The sequence below is a fragment of the Conger conger genome, chromosome 19 (genome assembly GCF_963514075.1).
Source record: "Conger conger chromosome 19, fConCon1.1, whole genome shotgun sequence".
NCBI classification, from domain to species: domain Eukaryota; kingdom Metazoa; phylum Chordata; class Actinopteri; order Anguilliformes; family Congridae; genus Conger; species Conger conger.
The window spans coordinates 1147063-1168297 of NC_083778.1; the positions used below are offsets into that span (position 1 = coordinate 1147063).

The window sequence follows — 21235 nt, forward strand, 5'->3', positions numbered from 1 at the left end:
TTTGATTCCACCAGGGCGTAATGTTTCATTTTTGGCAAATATATACATTATTATATTTATATTTCAAAAGCATCCAGGTCACCTGTCCCAGGGGTTCAAAGCCAATACCAAATAATTTAAATTTTTTAGTTTTAATCTGACACAAGGGATTCCTCTTTATATTGTTATCACTTATGTATTTAAGTGTAAAAAAAGTGTATTATTTGATTGGAAAAATAATAGATCTTTTTCAGTAGCTTCCAGGTCACTGACACAATGACTCAAAACCAATAGGGGAGAATTCTGCTATCATTCCCACATAAGGCAGAGGTTTTCCTGTTGTCAACATGTGCTTCTTCAGGTTTCATAAATATTGTAGTGGAGAAATTGGATTTCTTTTATTTCCTGGAAAACAGTAATTTCACTCCTAATATAGGACACATGTCTTTTTATTATAGTTATTATAGTTTATTATTGTTAATATGTGCTACTTTATCTTTGATAAATATTTTGATTGAAAAGGTTTTTTAATTGCTTCAAAGTCACATGACCCACTAACTTAAAACCAACATAGAAACATTATTCCAATACTCCCAAAAAAGTTAATCAGGTCTGGAAAGGGTTACACGGTCATTTCTAAGGCTCTGGGACGCCTAACTACAGAGAGTGCCATTATCTCCAAATGGAGAACCCTTGAAGCAGTGGGGAATCTTCCTGGGAGTGGCTAGCCTGCTAAAATTCCTCCAAGGGCACAGTGAAAACTCATCCAGGAAGCCACACATGATCCCAGAAGAACATCCAAAGACCTGCAGGCCTCTCTAGCCTCAGCTAATGTCTGTATCCACGACTGCACAATAGAGACTGGGCAAAAAGGGATTCATAAAAGAGTAGCAAGGTGGAAACCACTGCTTTTCAAGAGTACATCAAGATATCAAGAGAACATCAGTGCTTGTCTCACAGTTGCAAAAAAAGCACCTGGGTGATCCCTAAGCCTTTTGGGATAATGTTCCATGAAGCAATCATGCTTTTTGTAGCAACTATGCTGTTTTGTGTTAATGGGTCATGTGACCTGGAAGCTATTGGGGGGGGGGGAGAAGAAAAAAAAAGAAATCTACTATTTTCTAATCTACTACACAATAAGGATATATTCAACAATGTGTGCCCTAATATGGTAGGAATAGTAGAATGAATTGACTTTGGTTTGGAATCAATGGGTCATGTGACCTGGATGCTATTAAAATATTCATGTAATAATTGAAATATTTTTGTGTAAAAGTGTAACATGAACTCCAGGGGTTGTGCCCTTATCTCCATGGTAACTATTTTTCAGACAACACCACACTTTATAAATATGATGGTTCATAAATATGAACAGCCTGAGCCACAAAAATGAAAAATTGTTGTGAACATATAAATATCATGAAAAACTAAACTAAATCATGGGCCAAATGGATAAATGAAAGTTTGTGCCTGCGTGTTGGAAGGACCCACCTCATAACACACATGTTCTGGAATGTATTAACATCGTAATTTTGGAGCAATTTTTTTGTACGATGATCAAACAAAGCGTTGTGCCGTATTCTCTAAGCCATTTAACGTATTAATCAAGATTAATTATTCTAGAAAGAATTCAGACATATTTTGAGGAAATAGATTTTCCCACCCACCGATAGAAGCCTATTTATCTTGAATTGAGACTTATGGATAGAATAACAGTTTTGGATTTGGATATACATTATCAAACACCTGTATGAACCTTGCGTGGAATGTCATTGTTTTTATTTTTGCTCTAGCTGTCAGACTGTTTGGATTCGTGATCAAATGTAGAATTTGGGCAGAATGTACAGAACGTGGCATGCTATTGTTGGTTTTTGTGTTGTTCCTCCATGTTAGGTGAGAGTAAGAACTAAGACGAATGACCTGCTATGTTAAATTCGGTGGTGGTTTGCTAATTCATGTGTGGAGCTTTCATAGTTTCATAGTTTCTATTATTTGAAATGAGCCAACAGCTTCCGTCTACAGGAACATGTTAAAAATGTGTCAGGGTTTGACGTCCAACTCTAACCAGTCCCAATTCACAATGACTCAGTGGCCATGTCTTTCCTGTTCGTAATTGTTTCAATCATATTCAATTCAGCAGCCACTTTAGGAGCAGGAATTGTGGTTAGTTGTATTAGACGCCGTTTCTTGTTTGTACCACAAGGTGGCAGTACGTAGCTGTGTATGCTGCGTAGTGCCACTGCTTCAAAGCAGGAAAGCGTGTTTTCAAAGCCACGTCAATGCCAGTCTGCGTTATGCTTCCGTTGTAAAAGAATATGTGATAAAATGCTTTTACATTTTACAACGGGGCTACTGAAGAAATAATGATCTGCTTTGATTAATAATTGGTTTTCGCTGTCTTTGGATGTTTTCCATGAACATTTTCTTGCGAACCTGTTCATATTTGTCAAATGTGATGTAATTATGGACTAATGTGCAGTTGAAAAACTCGAAACGTGTAGTTGACCCTTAAAGATTCTGATGAAGAAAATCTAACAAAGTGAAATCAACACCACCATCTTGACATGAGATAAAGTTAATCTCAGTCCTACAGAACTGTGTTGTGGCCTTCCATGGCTTCCTGTTTCCCTGGGGTATAAAACTGAGGTAAAATGTTTTTGAAATCCATTTTACCCAAGTCCAAGGAGACAAACTCTCAAATTAAAAGAAACAAATGGTTGGTGTCCTTCAAACATCAGGCAATCGGTCAAACAATAAACAAGTATTCACATATATGATATATTTCATTTACTATGGGATTAAGAAGTTATAGGAATAGTGTATGCTATGCACCAGTAGAGGGCGCTTGTGTATGCTATGCACCAGTAGAGGGGGCTAGTGCATGCTATGCACCAGTAGAGGGGGCTAGTGTATCTCATCCACATCCACAGGCAGGTAGATGGTACAGCGAGCAAGAATCCAGTGGCCAGAGTTACAGAATTACACAACTTGGTTCCATCTTCAGGTCACCAAGTTTCCAAATCTACAATTAATTCCTACAATCAAGAATTTTATAATTTCGACTATTAGACATTGCCTCCATGCCAAAAGACTATTTGGAATTGATTCAGGACGAATGGCTTTATTGGGAGCAATGAAAAAATCTGCTATTTCCTTAATGGCCTTGTCTACTGTGGTCAGATGAGATGGCATTAGAGCTTTTTGGCTGGGCATAGGTTTGGTGTTGAATTAAGGATTAATATACAGAAAAGAGCATCATACCTGGGGTAGATACGATAGTGGATTGTTAATGTCTTGGGGCTGTTTTGCTCCCACTGGTCCTGGGGCCCTTGTTAATAGCAATAGCATTATGAACTCCACCCAATTACCAGGACATTTTACCCAAAGACTTGGGTAATCACACATGAAAATATCAAAGATCTGGAAATATTGTGGATGGAGGAAGGGTCTAAGATCCCTCCCCATGTTTTCTCCAGTCTCATAAGACATTACAGAAAAAGACCCCGTTATCATTGCAAGGGGAGGGTGTCTAACATCCTGAATACAAGGGGGCAATAATTGTGATGCCTAATATCACTCAATAAATGTATGATCTGAGTTGAGTCATTAGTAAAATACATTCTGCATGTCAGACAGTCAATGTATAGCTGAGCACTGGCATTATTTTTATGATAAAGAAACACTTCTTCAACATTATCAGTGGTCCCACATTACTGAGGTGACTGTATAGTATGTTGCTCTGTGATGGATTTGAAACCTTTCCAGGGTGTTTTCCTGCCTCTCACCCAGTGCATGCTGGGATAGGCTCCAGCCCCCCATGACCCTGACCAGAAGTGAGTGTATTAGATCATGGATGGATGGATGTGGAGTATAGGTTTATGGACCATTTAAATTCCAGACTGCTTCCTGTCAACACTGTGCTATATTGTGTATGTGCTTGTCTGTTTGTATTAGTGTGTCTATATGTGTGTTCAGTGTGTTCTCATTTTGTGTGTTTACAGGTTGGCTGATTTGGGCCAGAACCCACATGTGGTCTAGTCTGGTCTGATGTGTTCCAGTCTCCTGAGATAGGGGGCGCTGTTTCTAAAATGAGTCTTTCAGAGGAGCCAGAGAGCAAAGGTGGAACCCTCAGCACTGACAGAAAGAGGTATAAATGCACGACTCAGATATTTAATGTGCTGTGAGTTAGAGCTGCAGTCAGAGGGTGAGTTTAACTGGAAGCTCTGTCTCCATGTTTTGTTCACAGGGTCCAGGTAGAAAGAGCAGGGTCACCTGTACCCAGCTGTCTGTCTATGAAGAGTGATCATTCAATGGCTGAACCTCACAACTTCAGAGGAGAGTGCACAGGTGATCAAAGGTAATTAAACCAGTTCAAATCGATACAGTTGTTAAAGGAAAACACCAACATTTTGGGAAATATACCTTTTTCCCGACTTACCCAGACTTAGACAAGGTATTTTATTTTATTTTATTTTTTGTGCATTCACTGGCTCAGTTTCCATGTAGCATATCCTGTTAGCTTAGCATAAAAACTTGAAGCCTACAGGTGTCAGTAGCCTACCTCCTTCAAAGTGAAGAAATACACCTTACAGCAACTCTGAAGCTTTCTTATTTTCATGAGGTATCTTGTGTATTTGAAATACACATACGGGTTAAAAGTTAAAATGAGAGACGTTGTTTTTGGTGAAGTTAGACGGTTGGAACTATAACCACTGAACACACGTGTTTCCTCTTCCGTCTTCCGCTGGTTGAACACAGTGATCTGTGCACCTTCTGAAGGTAGTTTTAAAACGTGAAACTTCTCCGAAAACAACATTTCTCATTTAAAAATATTTCTTCCTGCACATGTATTTCAAATATACATGATAACTTGTGTAAATAAGACAGCTTCAGAGTTGCTGGAAGGTGTATTTCTACACTTTGAAGGAGGTAGGCTACTGACACCTATAGGCTTCTAGTCTTCATGCTAAGCTAACACATTTTGCTCACATGGAAACAGAGCCAGTGAATGCAATGAATATGAAAATGAAATCGAACATCTCGTCTGCTGGGTAAGTTTGTATTTCCCAAAATATTGGTGTTTTCCTTTAAGTTCTATTTAAATGACAATGGCACCCTTCAGGTAAATGTGAGGTGTATTATGTCATCTTCAGTTGTGCTGTGAGTTAGAGCTGCAGTCGGAGGGTGAGTTTAACTGGAAGCTCTGTCTCCATGTTTTGTTCACAGGGTCCTGCAGTCACTGGAGTCCAGCTCTTTAGAAGAGAAGAAATTATCTCCCCCAAAACAGGTGTGAGATCTTTTTCCTCATAACATTATTTATTAATCAGTTATTTTCTGTGTACTGTAAATTTAATTCAAACCTATAGTGGTGTGTAATGCTTCTATTTTGCATTATTTTCTTTTTCAATACAAATGTTTTCATTACAAATTATCAGCATAACAATTTTAGTGAAAAGTTGAATCTGTGAAATTTACACACATTTCATAATTTCTTGGCATTTGGTATGTCCCCCAGATTTAATGGCAACATGCACATGAGCTGTCTTGGACTCCACATATTTGTGCAATACCTGATGATCCATGTTATTCCAGCAGTATTTAACAATGTTTCAAAGAGCATCTTGTGATGTTACTGAATGCTTGGTTTCTGTCAGTCTTCAAGTGTCCCCATGAATTGAGGTTGAGGTCAGGTGATTGTGAATTAGGCAGCAATCCTTGCTCTTCTTTGGTTTTCTCGTGGTTCTTGCATAGCTATGAAGTAACTTTAATTTGTTTTAAAATGCTCAAAATCCTAAAACCTTCTTTTTATTTCCACGATTAGATGAAACTGTGGTCTCAGACTTTTGGACCCCACTGGATATCATGAATATTTTTTGTGCTTAAAATTAAAAACATGCTCCACCTTTGCCAAATATTACTCTTAACCATCCACATCTCATGCATGCATGCAATCAACCCGCCTTTCATTTGAACATTTAATGTGAACATTTAAACATTTCTGGATCTTTGGCACAAGGAGGTAAAAAATGACCTGAAATTAAAAATGATAAATGTTTGGGAAGAGAATCCTGAGTGGAAACAGCAGGTGAAGCTTTTGGCTGTGCACATGAAGCGCTAGTCCTAGTGCCTAATCCCTCAAAAGACAACAGCAACACAACACACCTTAATCTGTAATCCAGCTCTGCAGTGATCCTGACCCTGGCGTGGCTCACATAAAGTCCAGACTCCTTTTGCTCGTCTCAAACATGGCAGCAGAGTAAGCCTTCAAACAGAGCCTTTTAAACCAGAAGCATTCAGCTCACCTTGAGCATTTACTGAATGCATTGCACAGAGCAACTCAATTCTCAGCAAATTAATTATTTATCACACTTCATATGTCTACAAAGCCTTCAAACAGGAACAAAAGCTGCACTTCAGATATGAGCATTTGGCACTGCTGTGCGTTTGGTGTCTCAAATTATCTGTCCCTTTTCTGGCCATGTGACACAAGGCTGTGGTTGTAGTGCATTGAGTGTTATTTCACACACTGATACAGCACACCGCTTCATGTGTTTATTTCACACACTGATACAGCACACCTCTTCATGTGTTTATTTCACACTGATACAGCACACCTCTTCATGTGTTTATTTCACACAGCACACCTCTTCATGTGTTTATTTCAAGGATCTGGCTGACTCACTGGAGAGAGATGAGCAGCACAGTAAGTTCTCTCTCATTGCTACTGTGTGTCCATTAGAGTACTGACATGAGTTTAGCAAACAGATCTCACAGTGCAATGTTCTGATTTATAGAATTCACTTTCATGATAATGCTTTACCTTGATGATCTTACAACTAGAAAACCAATGTTCACATTGGCATTTAAATGAAATTATAGCCTCAAATAGTGATTATAGGGGTCCACAAATGCACAGACTAAAGCACTGCCCCATCAGACAGACTGTCCTGAGTTTGTGCAGTAACTAAAGCACTGTCCCATTAGACAGACTGTCCTGAGTTCACATTCAGGGCAGAATAGATTTTAAAATGACCATGTGACCTTTGAAGACGGTATTTTAAGGTGTTAATTCTTATTTTACAAGTGCAGCAGTATGTACTTAGAGGTGTGTTACACTGTTAAAGGTTTGTAACACTGATGTGTGTAAAATACTGTGGAAACTGCTTTTCTTCTTAATCTGTTATTGAATTGTAAACTTTAATCTGATTTTAAACATAATTATTTCTCATATTCCTCTCTTCAGATGAACCCATTAAAAGAGCCCAGCAGGAACTGAAAACTCATTTGAAGAAGAAGTTCGAATACATATTTGAAGGTTTAGCAGTGCAGGGCCACACAACTCTCCTCAATGAGATCTATACAGAGCTCTACATCACAGAGGGGGGAAGTGGGGGGGTCAATAATGAGCACGAGGTCAGACAGATTGAGACAGCATCCAAGAGACAAACCACCCAGGAGACTCCAATCCTCTGCAATGACATCTTTAAGCCTTTACCTGGACAAGAGAAACACATCAGAACTGTGCTTACAAAGGGCATTGCTGGCATTGGGAAAACCGTCTCTGTGCAGAAGTTCATTCTGGACTGGGCAGAAGGAAAAGCCAATCAGGACGTTGATTTCATCTTCACCATTCCTTTCCGAGACCTGAATCTGAAGAAGGAAGGAACATTCAGTCTGATGCAACTTCTGCAGCACTACTTTCCACAACTGAAAGAGATCAAAAGTGTTGAAGGTGATGAAGTCAAAGTTGTGTTTATCTTTGATGGTCTGGATGAGTGTCGACTTCCTCTCCTTTTCCAAAGCAATGAGATCTGCTGTGATATAACAAAGTCATCATCAGTGGATGTGCTGCTGACCAACCTCATTAAGGGGAATCTGCTTCCCTCTGCTCTCCTCTGGATCACCTCCCGACCTGCAGCAGCCAATCAGATCCCTCCTGAGTGCATCCACCAGGTGACAGAGGTACGAGGGTTCAATGACCCACAGAAGGAGGAGTACTTCAGAAAGAGAATCAGAGATCAGAACCAGGCCAGCAGAATCATCTCACACATCCAATCATCCAGGAGTCTCTACATCATGTGTCACATACCAGTCTTCTGCTGGATTTCAGCTACTGTTCTGGAGACAATTTTGGGAAAAGTAAAGAAAAGAGATCTGCCCAAAACTCTGACTGAAATGTACACACACTTCCTGCTCATTCAGACTAATGTGAAGAATCTGAAGTATCGTGGCTCTGATGAAACAAACCCAAAGATGTCAGCATCAGATACAGAAATCATCCTGAAACTGGGGCAGCTGGCTTTTCTTCAGTTGGAAAAGGGCAATCTGATATTCTATGAAGAGGAGCTGAGAGACAGTGGCATTGATGTCAGTGAAGCTTCAGTGTACTCTGGGGTGTGCACAGAGATCTTTAAAAAGGAGCTTGGGTTGGGTCAGGAGAAGGTCTACTGCTTTGTGCATCTGAGCATTCAGGAGTATCTGGCTGCCTTGTTTGTGTTTCATTCATGTGTAAATAAGAACAGAAATGTGCTCAGAGCAGAAGAATCAAAACCTCACAGTGGCAGAGTGCAGCTGTCTGAGTTACATGAGACTGCAGTGGATCAGGCCTTACGGAGTAAGAACGGACACCTGGACCTTTTCCTCCGATTCCTTCTCGGCCTCTCTCTGGACTCCATTCAGCCCCTTTTAGGAGAAATACTGACACAGACAGGAAGAAGATCTGATGGAGGACAATGGATAACAAAACTCTTTAAGAGACTACAGACAGAAAGCAGATCAGGGAGCATCAAGACAACAGTCCAGTACATTAAGGAGAAGATCAAATCTGAATCTTCCGCAGAGAGGACCATCAATCTGTTCCACTGTCTGAATGAACTGAATGACAACTCTGCAGTGAAGGAAATCCAGAATTCCCTGAGATTAGGAAAATGTTCTGATAAAGAGCTGGAACCCCACCAATGTTCAGCTCTGGCCTTTGTGTTAGTGATGTCAGAGGAGATCCTGGATGAGTTTGACTTGAAGAGCTACAACACATCAAAGGCAGGTCGTCACAGACTGGTACCAGTAGTCAGGAACTGCAGGAAGGCCAGGTCAGTATTATGTCTTTATTCATGTAGATGATTGACAGCATATTTTCATACTTTATCATTCTAGTCAGAATAATGTGGAATAACATTTTCAGGCAAAATGTGATTATAATATTCCAATCTAGCTTGTGCCCTCATTTACTTTTCTGAATCCAGAACATAAGCTCCAAAGCTCCTCACATATATTTAATTTAATTTAACTCATGATCATTATTTCCAAAGATAAACTGTCAAATAAATGATGAATTTGTTGTAAGTGAAAGGCAGAGTAATCTGATGGATCAACATGTCAAAACATATAGCACAGCTCATGTGTGCGATTAAAGGGGGAATCTAGGTTCATCCTGTAATCTCAGCAAGTTTTTATTTAGTTTTATTGTTTTAAAAAACTATTCTCCATACCTCTAGGGCAGCAGTAATGTTCAGTGTACAGTAACCCACCATCTCCCACACATAGGTGTTGATGATTCGAATAAGGATGAGTAGTGGAGAGGAGTGAAAGAGAGGGAGATGAATATTGTTGGTATTTCTAGTGTGTGTGAACCTGTGAATTGAGACAGAATAGGTCCTGGCAAGGTTTTGGCAGGGATTCTGGATGATTTGAATGTTAATATCAGAAATTGACAGTAAATTCACTTTAGCAAAAAGTGGGGATGATGGCTCATAATGGTTGGGCGATTTTGTTACTATGTGATCATTCCAGTTTAACATTTCATCAATTAAGATGCCAAAGAATTTGGCTGTCTGGACATGTGATATTTCAAAACCATCAATAAGAAATTGATTTACAATATTTCTTTATTTTTCTGGAAAAAGTCTCACTTTTTTGCACAAAGTAATGAAATGAAAATGCATAAGCAGCACAGCTGGAAACAAACAGTCGAGGGCAAGTCTGACTTCCTGCCAGAATTTGACTCTGCTAGTTCTCCTTTTGTGATTTCCCACAAGCTTTCTGAGACGGATGCGTGGGGGGTTGGACCCAAAAAGCACGACTCAGAAACAGTGGTGTAATAAAGTCCCGTCAGGGCTTCATTCGGGGAATATCCAGAGAGCGTGGTCAAAAAAACAAAAACAATGTTCATGCACAAAAAATCCAGCCAAAGAACCAAAGCGCAGTACCGAGGGAGAAGGCAGTCTCGTAGTCGGTACACCACGCGGGAAGAAAGCCGTCAGTGGGGCAGAAGTACAGGCGGATGGTAGGCAGGCTCAGGGTCGATGACGGTGCAAGAGTCAAGACCAAAGTCTGCTCCACAGGGCAAAAGCACAAAAACAGCAGGCAAAGTCATGGTACAGGCAGGCAATGGTCAACAAAACAGTCAATAATCTTTGGTCAGTACGATGGCTTGACGATGGCTTGACGATGGCTTGACGATGGCTTGACGATGGCTTGACGATGGCTTGACGATGGCTTGACGATGGCTTGACGATGGCTTGACGATGGCTTGACGATGGCTTGACGATGGCTTGACGATGGCTTGACGATGGCTTGACGATGGCTTGACGATGGCCACTAAAGCGCCACACTGACAAACAGGAGGCAACCAATTTCCCCAAGACAAGACATGAAACTGAGCTTTATATGCAGGTGAAGACAGGTGTAGACAATTAGCTTGAGAGCAGCAAGCGAATGGAAATCAGGTGTGGAGGATTGACAAGTTAACGAGGTAATTAGTAATCGTTAGGAATAAACCTATCCTGCCCTAGCATTAGTAAATTAGTAAATGACATGCACAAGAAACGTAAGGTAACGTGAGCACATGATTAGAATGTAAGTATTACCCAATCCTGATCTAGCATTAGTAGATTAGTAAGTAGACAAGGGAAATTGAAACAATTAAGGTGTGAGTGACAGAAAGAGAGAGAGAGAAAGCAGGAATGCAAGATTTGCAGAAAGACATGAAAAAGTGTATGCTAATCAATGACCAGTACAACGTAACATGAAACATGAATTGTGACATAGGACAATAAACTAAATAACATGACATGGCAAAACTAACAATTAAATTGTAACAACAACTAAACATAAAACATGACATGACATGGAACATGAAACATGAAACGTGATACTTCCGACCAATTTTTTCATTGTTTCTGAGGATAGATGGACAATTCTGAGCCATGGTCCTTCTAGGTACTATCACATTTAAAATGGTGGGAACACTGTTGTCACAGTTTGAATCTTTATGAACAATTTTAGAAGAAATACAGTTTTGTTTGCTGGTATGTCTCTGTTCTGGAAGCCTGCCAGTGAAAACAGAAGCAGCCATGCTTCTATACAGAAAGCTCATTGCTTTTTAATGGAAATGATTTCAAAGGCCAGCGGATTTCACATTGTGAGGAGCACATGCCCAACGGCTCGTAGCTTTCACTGAGGACGGCAGGTGACAGTTACTGCAGTCGTTGACGCGCTGAAGCAGGAGTGGCGGAGTGTAGCTCCAGAAAGGGACCGCATGTTGAACAATGCAGAGTGTTCCCCAAAAATGTAAGTAGTCGGCCAAAGAGAAAGAGTAGCCGGGCAGGGGGGTTCAGATGATGTCCGCTGGCCTCTTTTTTCTGATGCAATTTGGAGGCTTCTGGTGCATTTAAAAATGTTAAATTAATCCCAAATACATGCCTTTATTCTTAAGCATTTTGTTTATGTTAAAACATGGCAACATCACATACAATTTAAGCTTGTAGTGCCATTAACCAGAAATTTGTTCAGAAAGAAAGAAGAAAATATGGTCATGATAACTCTTTCCTTGAATAAACAAGTATTTTACAAAGTGTTGCATAAGATACATGTTTCACTTTAATGATATTGAACAATAACTCTCATATGACTATATACAAAGTAAACTATTAGGTTTATAGATTCAGTCATCCATGTCAGATTGACTCTTCCCAGTCCGTGTGAAGAGAAACCAATGCTCTGCTAAGCCCGGAAATGCAAATATTTGAACTGTAATAGTCCACTGATTTAATGTCACAATAGCCTGTGATGTCACAATGTGACATATTTAAACACCATAGTATTAGCAGTAGCAGCAATATTCCACCAATTTGCCGCAATCACACTCCGCATTTTCTTGAGGAAATGTACATCTCTTGTTTAATTTTACATCCACCATAGCCTAGCATACATGCATCACGCCTACAGATATTCAATATTCGTTGTCACTTCTCCTGATAAAGACAAGTGCAAGCTGTGAAAGACGCTCCTCGGTCATTGTGGAGCGAAGGTACAGTGCATCCGGAGTATTCACAGCGCTTCACTTTTTCCCACATTTTGTTATGTTACAGCCTTATTCCAAAATGGAATACATTTTTTTTTTCTCAAAATTCTACACACAACACCCCATAATGACAACATTAAATAAGTTTTTTTTTTAATTTTAGCAAGTTTGTTAAAAAAAAAAACTCAGAAATCACATGTACATAAGTGTTCATAGCCTTTGCTCAATACTTTGTTGATGCACCTTTGGCAGCAATTACAGCCTCAAGTCTTTTTGAATATGATGCCACAAGCTTGGCACACCTATCTTTGGGCAGTTTTGCCCATTCCTCTTTGCAGCACCTCTCAAGCTCCATCAGGTTGGATGGGGAGTGTCGGTGCACAGCCATTTTCAGATCTCTCCAGAGATGTTCAATCGGATTCTGGGCTCTGGCTGGGCCACTCAAGGACATTCACAGAGTTGTCCTGAAGCCACGCCTTTGATATCTTGGCTGTGTGCTTAGGGTCGTTGTCCTGCTGAAAGATGAACCGTCGCCCCAGTCTGAGGTGAAGAGCACTCTGGAGCAGGTTTTCATCCAGGATGTCTCTGTACATTGCTGCATTCATCTTTCCCTCAATCCTGACTAGTCTCCCAGTTCCTGCCGCTGAAAAACATCCCCACAGCATGATGCTGCCACCATCATGCTTCACTGTAGGGATGGTATTGGCCAGGTGCGTGAGCGGTGCCTGGTTTCCTCCAAACATGACGCCTGGCATTCACGCCAAAGAGTTCAATCTTTGTCTCATCAGACCACTGAATTTTGTTTCTCATGGTCTGAGAGTCTTTCAGGTGCCTTTTGACAAACTCCAGGCGGGCTGCCATGTGCCTTTTACTAAGGAGTGGCTTCCGTCTGGGCACTCTACCATACAGGCCTGATTGGTGGATTGCTGCAGAGATGGTTGTCCTTCTGGTTCTCCTCTCTCCACAGAGGAACGCTGGAGCTCTGACATCGGGTTCTTTGTCACCTCCCTGACTAAGGCCCTTCTCCCCCGATTGCTCAGTTTAGATGGGCGGCCAGCTCTAGGAAGAGTCCTGGTGGTTCCGAACTTCTTCCATTTATGGATGATGGAGGCCACTGTGCTCATTGGGACTTTCAAAGCAGCAGAAATTTTTCTGTACCCTTCCCCAGATTTGTGCCTCGAGACAATCCTGTCTCGGAGGTCTACAGACAATTCCTTTGACTTCAAGCTTGGTTTGTGCTCCGACATGCACTGTCAACTGTGGGACCTTATATAGACAGGTGTGTGCCTTTCCAAATCATGTCCAATCAACTGAATTTACCACAGGTGGACTCTAATTAAGCTGTAGAAACATCTCAAGGTTGATCAGTGGAAACAGGATGCACCTGAGCTCAATTTTGAGCTTCATGACAGAGGCTGTGAATACTTATGTACATGTGATTTTGATGTGATTAGTTTTTTATTTTTAATAAATTTGCAAAAATTTCCAAAAAACTTATTTCATGTTGTCATTATGGGGTGTTGTGTGTAGAATTCTGAGGAAAAAAAATAATTTATTCCATTTTGGAATAAGGCTGTAACATAACAACATGTGGAAAAATTGAAGCACTGTGAATACTTTCCGGATGCACTGTATGTTGTCAATAGCTTTAGCCTGCTGAAAGCGCACTGCTCACAGGAATTGTGAGTGTGAGGGTGTTTTCCCCATTTGGTGTAATCTTGGTTGGTAATGGGACCCCATACTTCACTACCATAAAGAGCGATTGGTTGAATTACATGTTCAAATATTTTAATCCAAATTTTAATGGGTGGGTTTAAATTGTGTAGCCTCCTCTTTATGGTGTAAAAAGCCTTGCCTGCCTTCTCCTTCCATTTACTGCCAGGTCAAACCTGACGCACTGAAGTTCTTTGGTTTGCAATTTTTACACTGCATTTGTTTTCTGAGTACATTCATTTTATGATGTCATATATTTTGCCCCCTACACCACTTTGAAGAAGTTTGAGAAATAATCCATTACATTACATTACATTAATGGCATTTGGCAGACGCTTTTATCCAGAGTGACGTACAGTTTATTAGACTATGCAGGAGACAGTCCTCCCATGGAGCAATGCAGGGTTAAGGGCCTTGCTCAAGGGCCCAACAGCTGTGTGAATATTATTGTGGCTACACTGGGGATCGAACCACCGACCTTGCGTGTCCCAGTCAAATGCTTTTTTTAAATCCATAAAACATCCAAATATTTTTCCTCTGTTAGTTTGGTGAACATGTTTGTTTAGTACGGTGTTTAAGGTGTAAATATGATCTGTACATTGTTTTGGAAGAAAACCAATTAGATTTTTTACTCGAAAAATTGTGTTCAATAAGGAAAGCAAGTATTTGGTCATTTAGAATACTACAGAAAACCTTCCCCTGGTTACTGTTCACACAGATGCAATTGTTGGTCAAATTTGTCTCCACTTCTGTATATTGGTGTTCTTAGTCCTTGATTCCACATCTCAGGGAAATAGCCGGTTTTTGCATTTCAGTGCAGCTATGCTTTAGTAATTCTCATAACTGATGGTGTCTCTCTCTGTCTCTCAATTCAGTTCAGTTCAAAATGCTTTAGTGGCATGACATATTTTCCATTACAAATTCCAATGCGTTATAAGCAAACATATTGTTAACAAAAACAGTAAACTTATTAACAATACAAAGATTACAGTGAAACACATTATCTAATTACAATAGTCTATTCATAATGACAGATATATATATATATATATGCAAATTATTATATCATATTATATTATTTCATCATTAAAACTGGTGGGGGTTAGGGGTCACTGCTGTCCCTCGGCTGTGGCAGGTAGCTACATACTGTGCTGCCAAATGTGCACAGCTCCTTTCCTCTCCAAGGAGGATTTGTAAGAATTGTGTCTCTGACATAGCTGAGAAGTTTGGGTTTATATTTTAAAATTTGGGATAGAGAAGTTCTGGAATGTCTATGTATTTGTCACAATGGTTAGAAAGTGCAGCTTTGCCTCCATGTCCTGTTTGTCACAGTGGGAGCACAGCCTCTCTTCTCTGGGCAGCCAGGTCTGTGTGTGTGTGTGTGTGTGTGTGTGTGTGTGTGTGTGTGTGTGTGTGTATGGGGTCTGTGTGTGTGTGTGTGTGTGTGTATGGGGTGTGTGTGTGTGTGTGTCTGTGTGTGTGTCTCCATGTCCTGTTTGTCACAGTGGGAGCACAGCCTCTCTTCTCTGGGCAGCCAGGTCTGCCGGTGGCGCCAGTTCTCTATTGCTGGGTTGTGCTCGCTGAGTCTGTACTTAGTCAGTGTTTTCCTGAGTTTATAATTCTTCACTGTGTTCAGATAATCTGCCACAGTGTATTGTCTTTCTAGGGCCAGATAGCATTCTAATTTGTTTTGATTTTGTGTTTGAATATTCCAGTAAGTAATGTAATTTTGTTTTTGTTGCTTTATAATTTGGTTGAACTGAGCCTCAGGACCAGCTGGTTGAGGGGACTCTTCTCTGGGCTGTTTTTTAAATGTTTCCAAAATTGTATTGCCGTCTTTTGTATTTTGATTAATAATGGATATTGGCCTAATTCTGCCCTGCATGCATTGTTTGCCATTTTCTGCTGTACTTGTAAGATGTTCTTACAAAACTCTGCATGCAGGGTTTCAGTTGGGTGTTTGTCCCATTGAGCAAAATCTTGCTTTGTAAGCGGACCCCACACTTCACTGCTATATGGGGCAATTGGTTCAATTACTGATTCTAATATTTTTAACCAAATATGAATTCTGATTGGGATTTCAATGCTGATCTGTTTCTTTATGGCATAGAATGCCCAAGATGCCTTCTCTTCCAGTTCATTTATTGCCAGGTTGAAATTTCCGGAACATTTTATACTTAGGCCTAAATAGTTCAAGTTTGTGCAGTGTTCTTTTTGGTTTGTCCCTATTCTGAAGTTATATGTGTTTCCCTGAGATCTGGATCTTTTTTGGAAAATCATTATCTTTGACTTTTTCATGTTTACCGTCAGGGCCCAGGTCTGACGGTATTTCTCTAGCCGATCCAGGCCCTGCTGTAAGCCCTGTGCTGTGGGTGACCTCAGAACCAGGTCATCTGTGTAGAGTAGGAGTTTCATCTCTTTGTCCTGTAGCATGAGACCAGGGACTTAATTCATTAATATATATGTTGAATAGAGTTGGGCTTAGGTTGCAACCCTGTCTCACTCCACGCTCCTGCATGAAAAAGTCTGTTCTTTGGTTGCCAATTTTTATGCCGCGCCTATTGCCTGTGTACATTGATTTAACAATATCATACGTTTGACCCCCTACACCGCTTTCAAGAAGTTTGTAGAATAAGCAAATATGCCAAATTGAATCAAGTGCTTTTTGGGAATTTATGAGAGCAAGCTAAATTTTTATTTTGGTTCACATATTTTTCTATTCGGGTGTGTTGGGTGTAAATATGATCAGTTGTGCGGTGTTTTGGTAAGAATCCAATTTGACTTACTCAAGACATTGTGCTCATTAAGGAAGTCTATGAGTCTTGTATTACTGTTCACACAAATGCCTTGGTAATTGTTGCAATCCAATTTATTCCCACTTTTAAAGATTGGGGTTATAAGCCCTTGATTCCAGATGTCAGGGAAGTAACCCACGCTCAGAACCAAGTTAAATAATTTTAGAATAGCCTGTGAAATTTGTTCAGTCCATATCTCCGTTTTGAATGGCCAATTGTTCAGTTTTGATTTATTCAGTGTTTTCCCATTTTCCCAGAATGTGTTAGTATTAATGGATTCCTCAATTAGTGTCAACTGTATACAATACTTTTTTGGTTCGGAGCATGCGTTCGTAGTGTTTTAGTGTCTCACAGTAACAGAGGCGCAAATCAGGATTTAATGGGTCTCTGTGTTTTTGATTTGACAGTTTCCACAGTTTTTTCCTTATATTTTGACATTTTGTATCAAACCAGTTGTCGTCTTTGGATTTTATTTGTTTATTACTAGATATTTTCAATTCAGATATGTTAGCAATTTTCCCAAATATAAAACTGATATTTTTCACTGGCTGATTTATGCCTTCTTTACTGTGAGCATGTGGTTTCCAGAAAGGTGTCTAATAATGTTTTAATTTTTTGGGTGCCAATTGCTTTCTGGAACTGTTCTGTACTGTTTCCGGCCCATCTGTATGATTTTGGCAGTTTGAACAGCTTACTGGGCTGTGTGTGGTGGTGTCAGTTTCTGTCCTTTTCAGATACACTGTAATTTGGCTGTGATCAGACAGAGGGGTTAGTGGCTTGGCAGTAAATGCACTGAAAGAGAAGGGGTCTACATCTGTGTCCATGTAATCAACTGTACTGTTGCCAAGAGGTGCGCAATAGGTGTATCTTCCTAAAGAGTCTCCTACCGTTGACAATGTACAGACTCAGGCTACGTCAGAGCTGCAGGAGTAACCTTGTCATGGTTGTTTCTTTGGAGGATATTCCAGTTGTTGCAGAATGTTTGCCCGCTAATGTAGTTGTCTCCCTCTGTGCTGGTGAAATCCAGCAGGGTTCCGGTTCTGGAGTTCAGATCCCCACAGATGAGTACATTCACCTGGGTCTGGAAATGACACATTCTTTCTGCAGTTTGGGGAACATTTCTTCACAGAAATAAGGGGACTCTGAAGGAGGAATTTAGACTGCACAGAGAAACACATCTTTTGGTTCAAAATTATTTTTTGATTTTCAACCATAAGTAATTTTTTCCTTTTTTGATGGGCTCAATTTTTTGTTGTTGTTCAGATTCATACCAGATTATTAGTCCCCCTGAGTCTTGAGTGATGGTACTTCGTTTTTGTGAGGGCACAATAATCTTTTTGTAATCTGCGAGACAGTGAGTGACAGCACCTTCCAGACACCATGTCTCTTGTAAAATAATTATGTAAATATTTTTTATATTTTGTTAGAATTCCAGAAAATTAAAGAGCTCAGTTCCTGGATATTCCACACGCTAATCTAAATAGATTTCATACTGTGGTAACTGTTAATGATTACAATTGTTTTGGATGAGACGAACAATATAGAAAATAAACAATGTATTATATTAAGGCTGAAGGGATATAAACCTTTTTGACTCCGCCTTTATCAACAATATATACAGTCAAGATGTGCTTTAACTGCAGACTTTCAGCTTTAATTTGAGGGTATTTACAAATCAGGTGAACGGTGTAGGAATTACAACAGTTTGTATATGTGCCTCCCACTTTTTAAGGGACCAAAAGTAATGGGACAAACTAAAAATCATAAATCAAACTTTCACTTTTTAATACTTGATTGCAAATCCTTTGGTTTGCTGGGGGTAGTGTGCTCGGTTGGGCTGGTGGGGGCAGTGTGCTTGGTTGGGCTGGTGGGGGTAGTGTACTTGGTTGGGCTGGTGGGGGTAGTGTGCTTGGTTGGGCTGGTGGGGGCAGTGTGCTTGGTTGGGCTGGTGGGGGTAGTGTGCTTGGTTGGGCTGGTGGGGGCAGTGTGCTTGGTTGGGCTGGTGGGGGTAGTGTGCTTGGTTGGGCTGGTGGGGGCAGTGTGCTTGGTTGGGCTGGTGGGGGTAGTGTACTTGGTTGGGGTGGTGGGGGTAGTGTGCTTGGTTGGGGTGGTGCATTCAGGTGGGCTGGGTGAGGTTGGTATCCCGGTCCTTTGTTGGGTGCGATGTGTCTGAGGTGGGCTGGGTGGTGAGTGGGGTCCTGGCCGGTGCAGGAGGGCTCTGCTGGGCGGTGCTGGAGACTCTTCTTTTGTTGCCAGAGCGTCTGCTGAGTGCCACGTCTTTCAGCGTCTTGGCGAACTCCGATGGTGGGGTAATGAGCCAGGTGCATGTTGGGTATCAGAGCGCAGCCTCTGGAGATGTATAGTGAGGGGGTGGAAGTCCCTGCGGGGCAGCAGGGCTGAGATGGTGATTTTGGAGTTGGGGAAGCTCTCTGAGGCCCTCTCTGCCACTCTCCTGAGCAGAGCCCCCACCCTCTCCTGCTCTTCCCTCAGGTAATTTGTGCCTGTGTGGATGATGATGTGTTTGGAGGAGCTGAAATCAGGCTCGGACAGAATCTGAAGTGCATCCTTGGTTCTGGGACAGCAAATCTTTGGTACTTTTTGGCCAGGAAAAAGCTGCTCCTCGTTTATAAACTTCCCATTGGAGTCTTTTAAAATGGCCACCTCTGTGTCTTTTTGTGTGATCTGTCTGTTTGAGGGATTGTGTGCTTTAGGGTGTGTGGGCTCTCTGGTGGCTGTTTTGGGTGTGGGTGAGTTTTTATCTTGTGTTTGAGGGATTGTGTGCTTTCGGGTGTGTGGGCTATTTGGTGGCTTTTTTGGGTGAGTTTCTATCTTGTGTTTGAGGGATTGTATGCTTTAGGGTGTGTGGGCTCTCTGGTGGCTGTTTGGGTGAATTTTTATCTTGTGTTTGAGGGATTGTGTGCTTTAGGGTGTGTGGGCTCTCTGGTGGCTGTTTTGGGTGAGTTTTTATCTTGAGTTTGAGGGGCAGGTGTCTTGTTCTCCTGGCTGGGCTCGGTCTGTGAGGGTGTGAGGGGCTGTGTGTCGGTGTGGGCAGTGCCAGGGGCAGGAGCAGGGGCAAGAGCAGGGGCAGGAGCAGGGGCAAGAGCAGGGGTAGGGGCAGGGGCAAGAGCAGGGGCAGGGGAAGGGGCAGGGGCAAGAGCTGGGGCAGGGGCAGGAGCAGGGGCAGTGATGGAGTGCAGCTGCTCCCTCAGGCTCTATGGCCTTGTCTCTGTCCTGCAGCTGCTCTCTGACCCCTGACAGTTCAGAACTGACCCCTCAGTTCCTCCCTCCCTTTCTCATCACCTGCTTTACATCTGCCAGTTCCCTCTTTAGCCCCTCCTTGTCTTCCTGAAGAGCATCTCCATCCTCTTTGTGTGTCCCCACAAATATTTTAAGTTGGTTTCTCAGCTGGCTGAGCTGGTCCTTCAGAAGCTGTGAGTCTGTGTTGGTGGGGATGTGGGTCAGTACCTGCTCCTTCAGCTCAGTGAGCTCCACCTCCAGCACCTCTAATCTGCCCCACAGTGCTGTGGAGTTGTTGGGCAATGGTGTTGGGCAATGTTGACATTGAGCCATTTCTCAAAAAGGTCCACCAGGAGGCCCGCTTGAAATTTGCAAAAAGAAAACCTTGGGGAACCTGCACCAAACTGGCAGAATGTTTAGTGGTCTGATGAAACCAAAATAGAACTTTTTGGCGTGAATGCCAAACGCTATGTTCAGCGAAAACCGAACACCGCTCACCGAAAAAACACCATCCCGACTGTGAAGCATGGTGGTGGCAGCATAATGTTATGGGGATGTTTCTCATCTAAAGGGACTGGGGAACTTGTCAACATTGAAGGGAGGGTGGATGGGGCCAAATACAGGGATATTCTGGAAAAGAACCTGAAGATGTCTGCAAGGAGACTGAGAATGGGTCCAAAATTCATATTCCAGCACAACAATGACCCAAAGCACAATGCCAAAGCTACCACTGAGTGGCTTGTAAAGAACAAGCTGGATGTGCTGGAATGGCCAAGCCAAAGCCCTGACCTAAATCCAATTGAAAACTTGTGGAATGACTTGAAGGTTGCTGTCCTTCAGCGCAAACCAACAAACCTCTCCCAGCTTGAACAGTTCTGCAAAGAGGAGTGGGGGAATTTCTCCAAGTCCAGGTGTGCCAACCTTGTGCAGAGCTACCCAAAAAGACTGGTAGCTGTAATTGCTGCCAAAGGCGCTTCCACCAAGTATTGACTCAGGGGGGTGTATACTTAAAAAATTAGGAAATTTCAGTTTTGTCCATTAAATGCACTCTTTTTTTTTTAAATTAAAATAATTTCACAAACATGGTATGTTGTGTTCTTTGGGTCCGGGAAAAACAAGTCCCATTTTAATCCATTAAATTTACATTCTGTGACACAACAAGACATAAAAATATTGAAGGGGGTGTATTCATTTTCTATCCACTGTATGT

General features: G+C 41.5%; 1 protein-coding gene and 1 pseudogene across 1 annotated transcript in view; both read left to right on the plus strand.

Annotated features, from left to right (window-relative positions):
- Nucleotides 1–21235, plus strand: part of LOC133118958 (NACHT, LRR and PYD domains-containing protein 3-like) — a 734314-nt pseudogene that overhangs the window by 100503 nt on the left and 612576 nt on the right.
- Nucleotides 1–21235, plus strand: part of LOC133118904 (NLR family CARD domain-containing protein 3-like) — a 40693-nt gene that overhangs the window by 7104 nt on the left and 12354 nt on the right. Inside the window, exon 2 of the mRNA XM_061229185.1 lies at nucleotides 7223–9068. Coding sequence (XP_061085169.1) covers nucleotides 7223–9068 — 1846 coding nt within the window. The remainder of the gene's footprint in view (nucleotides 1–7222; nucleotides 9069–21235) is intronic.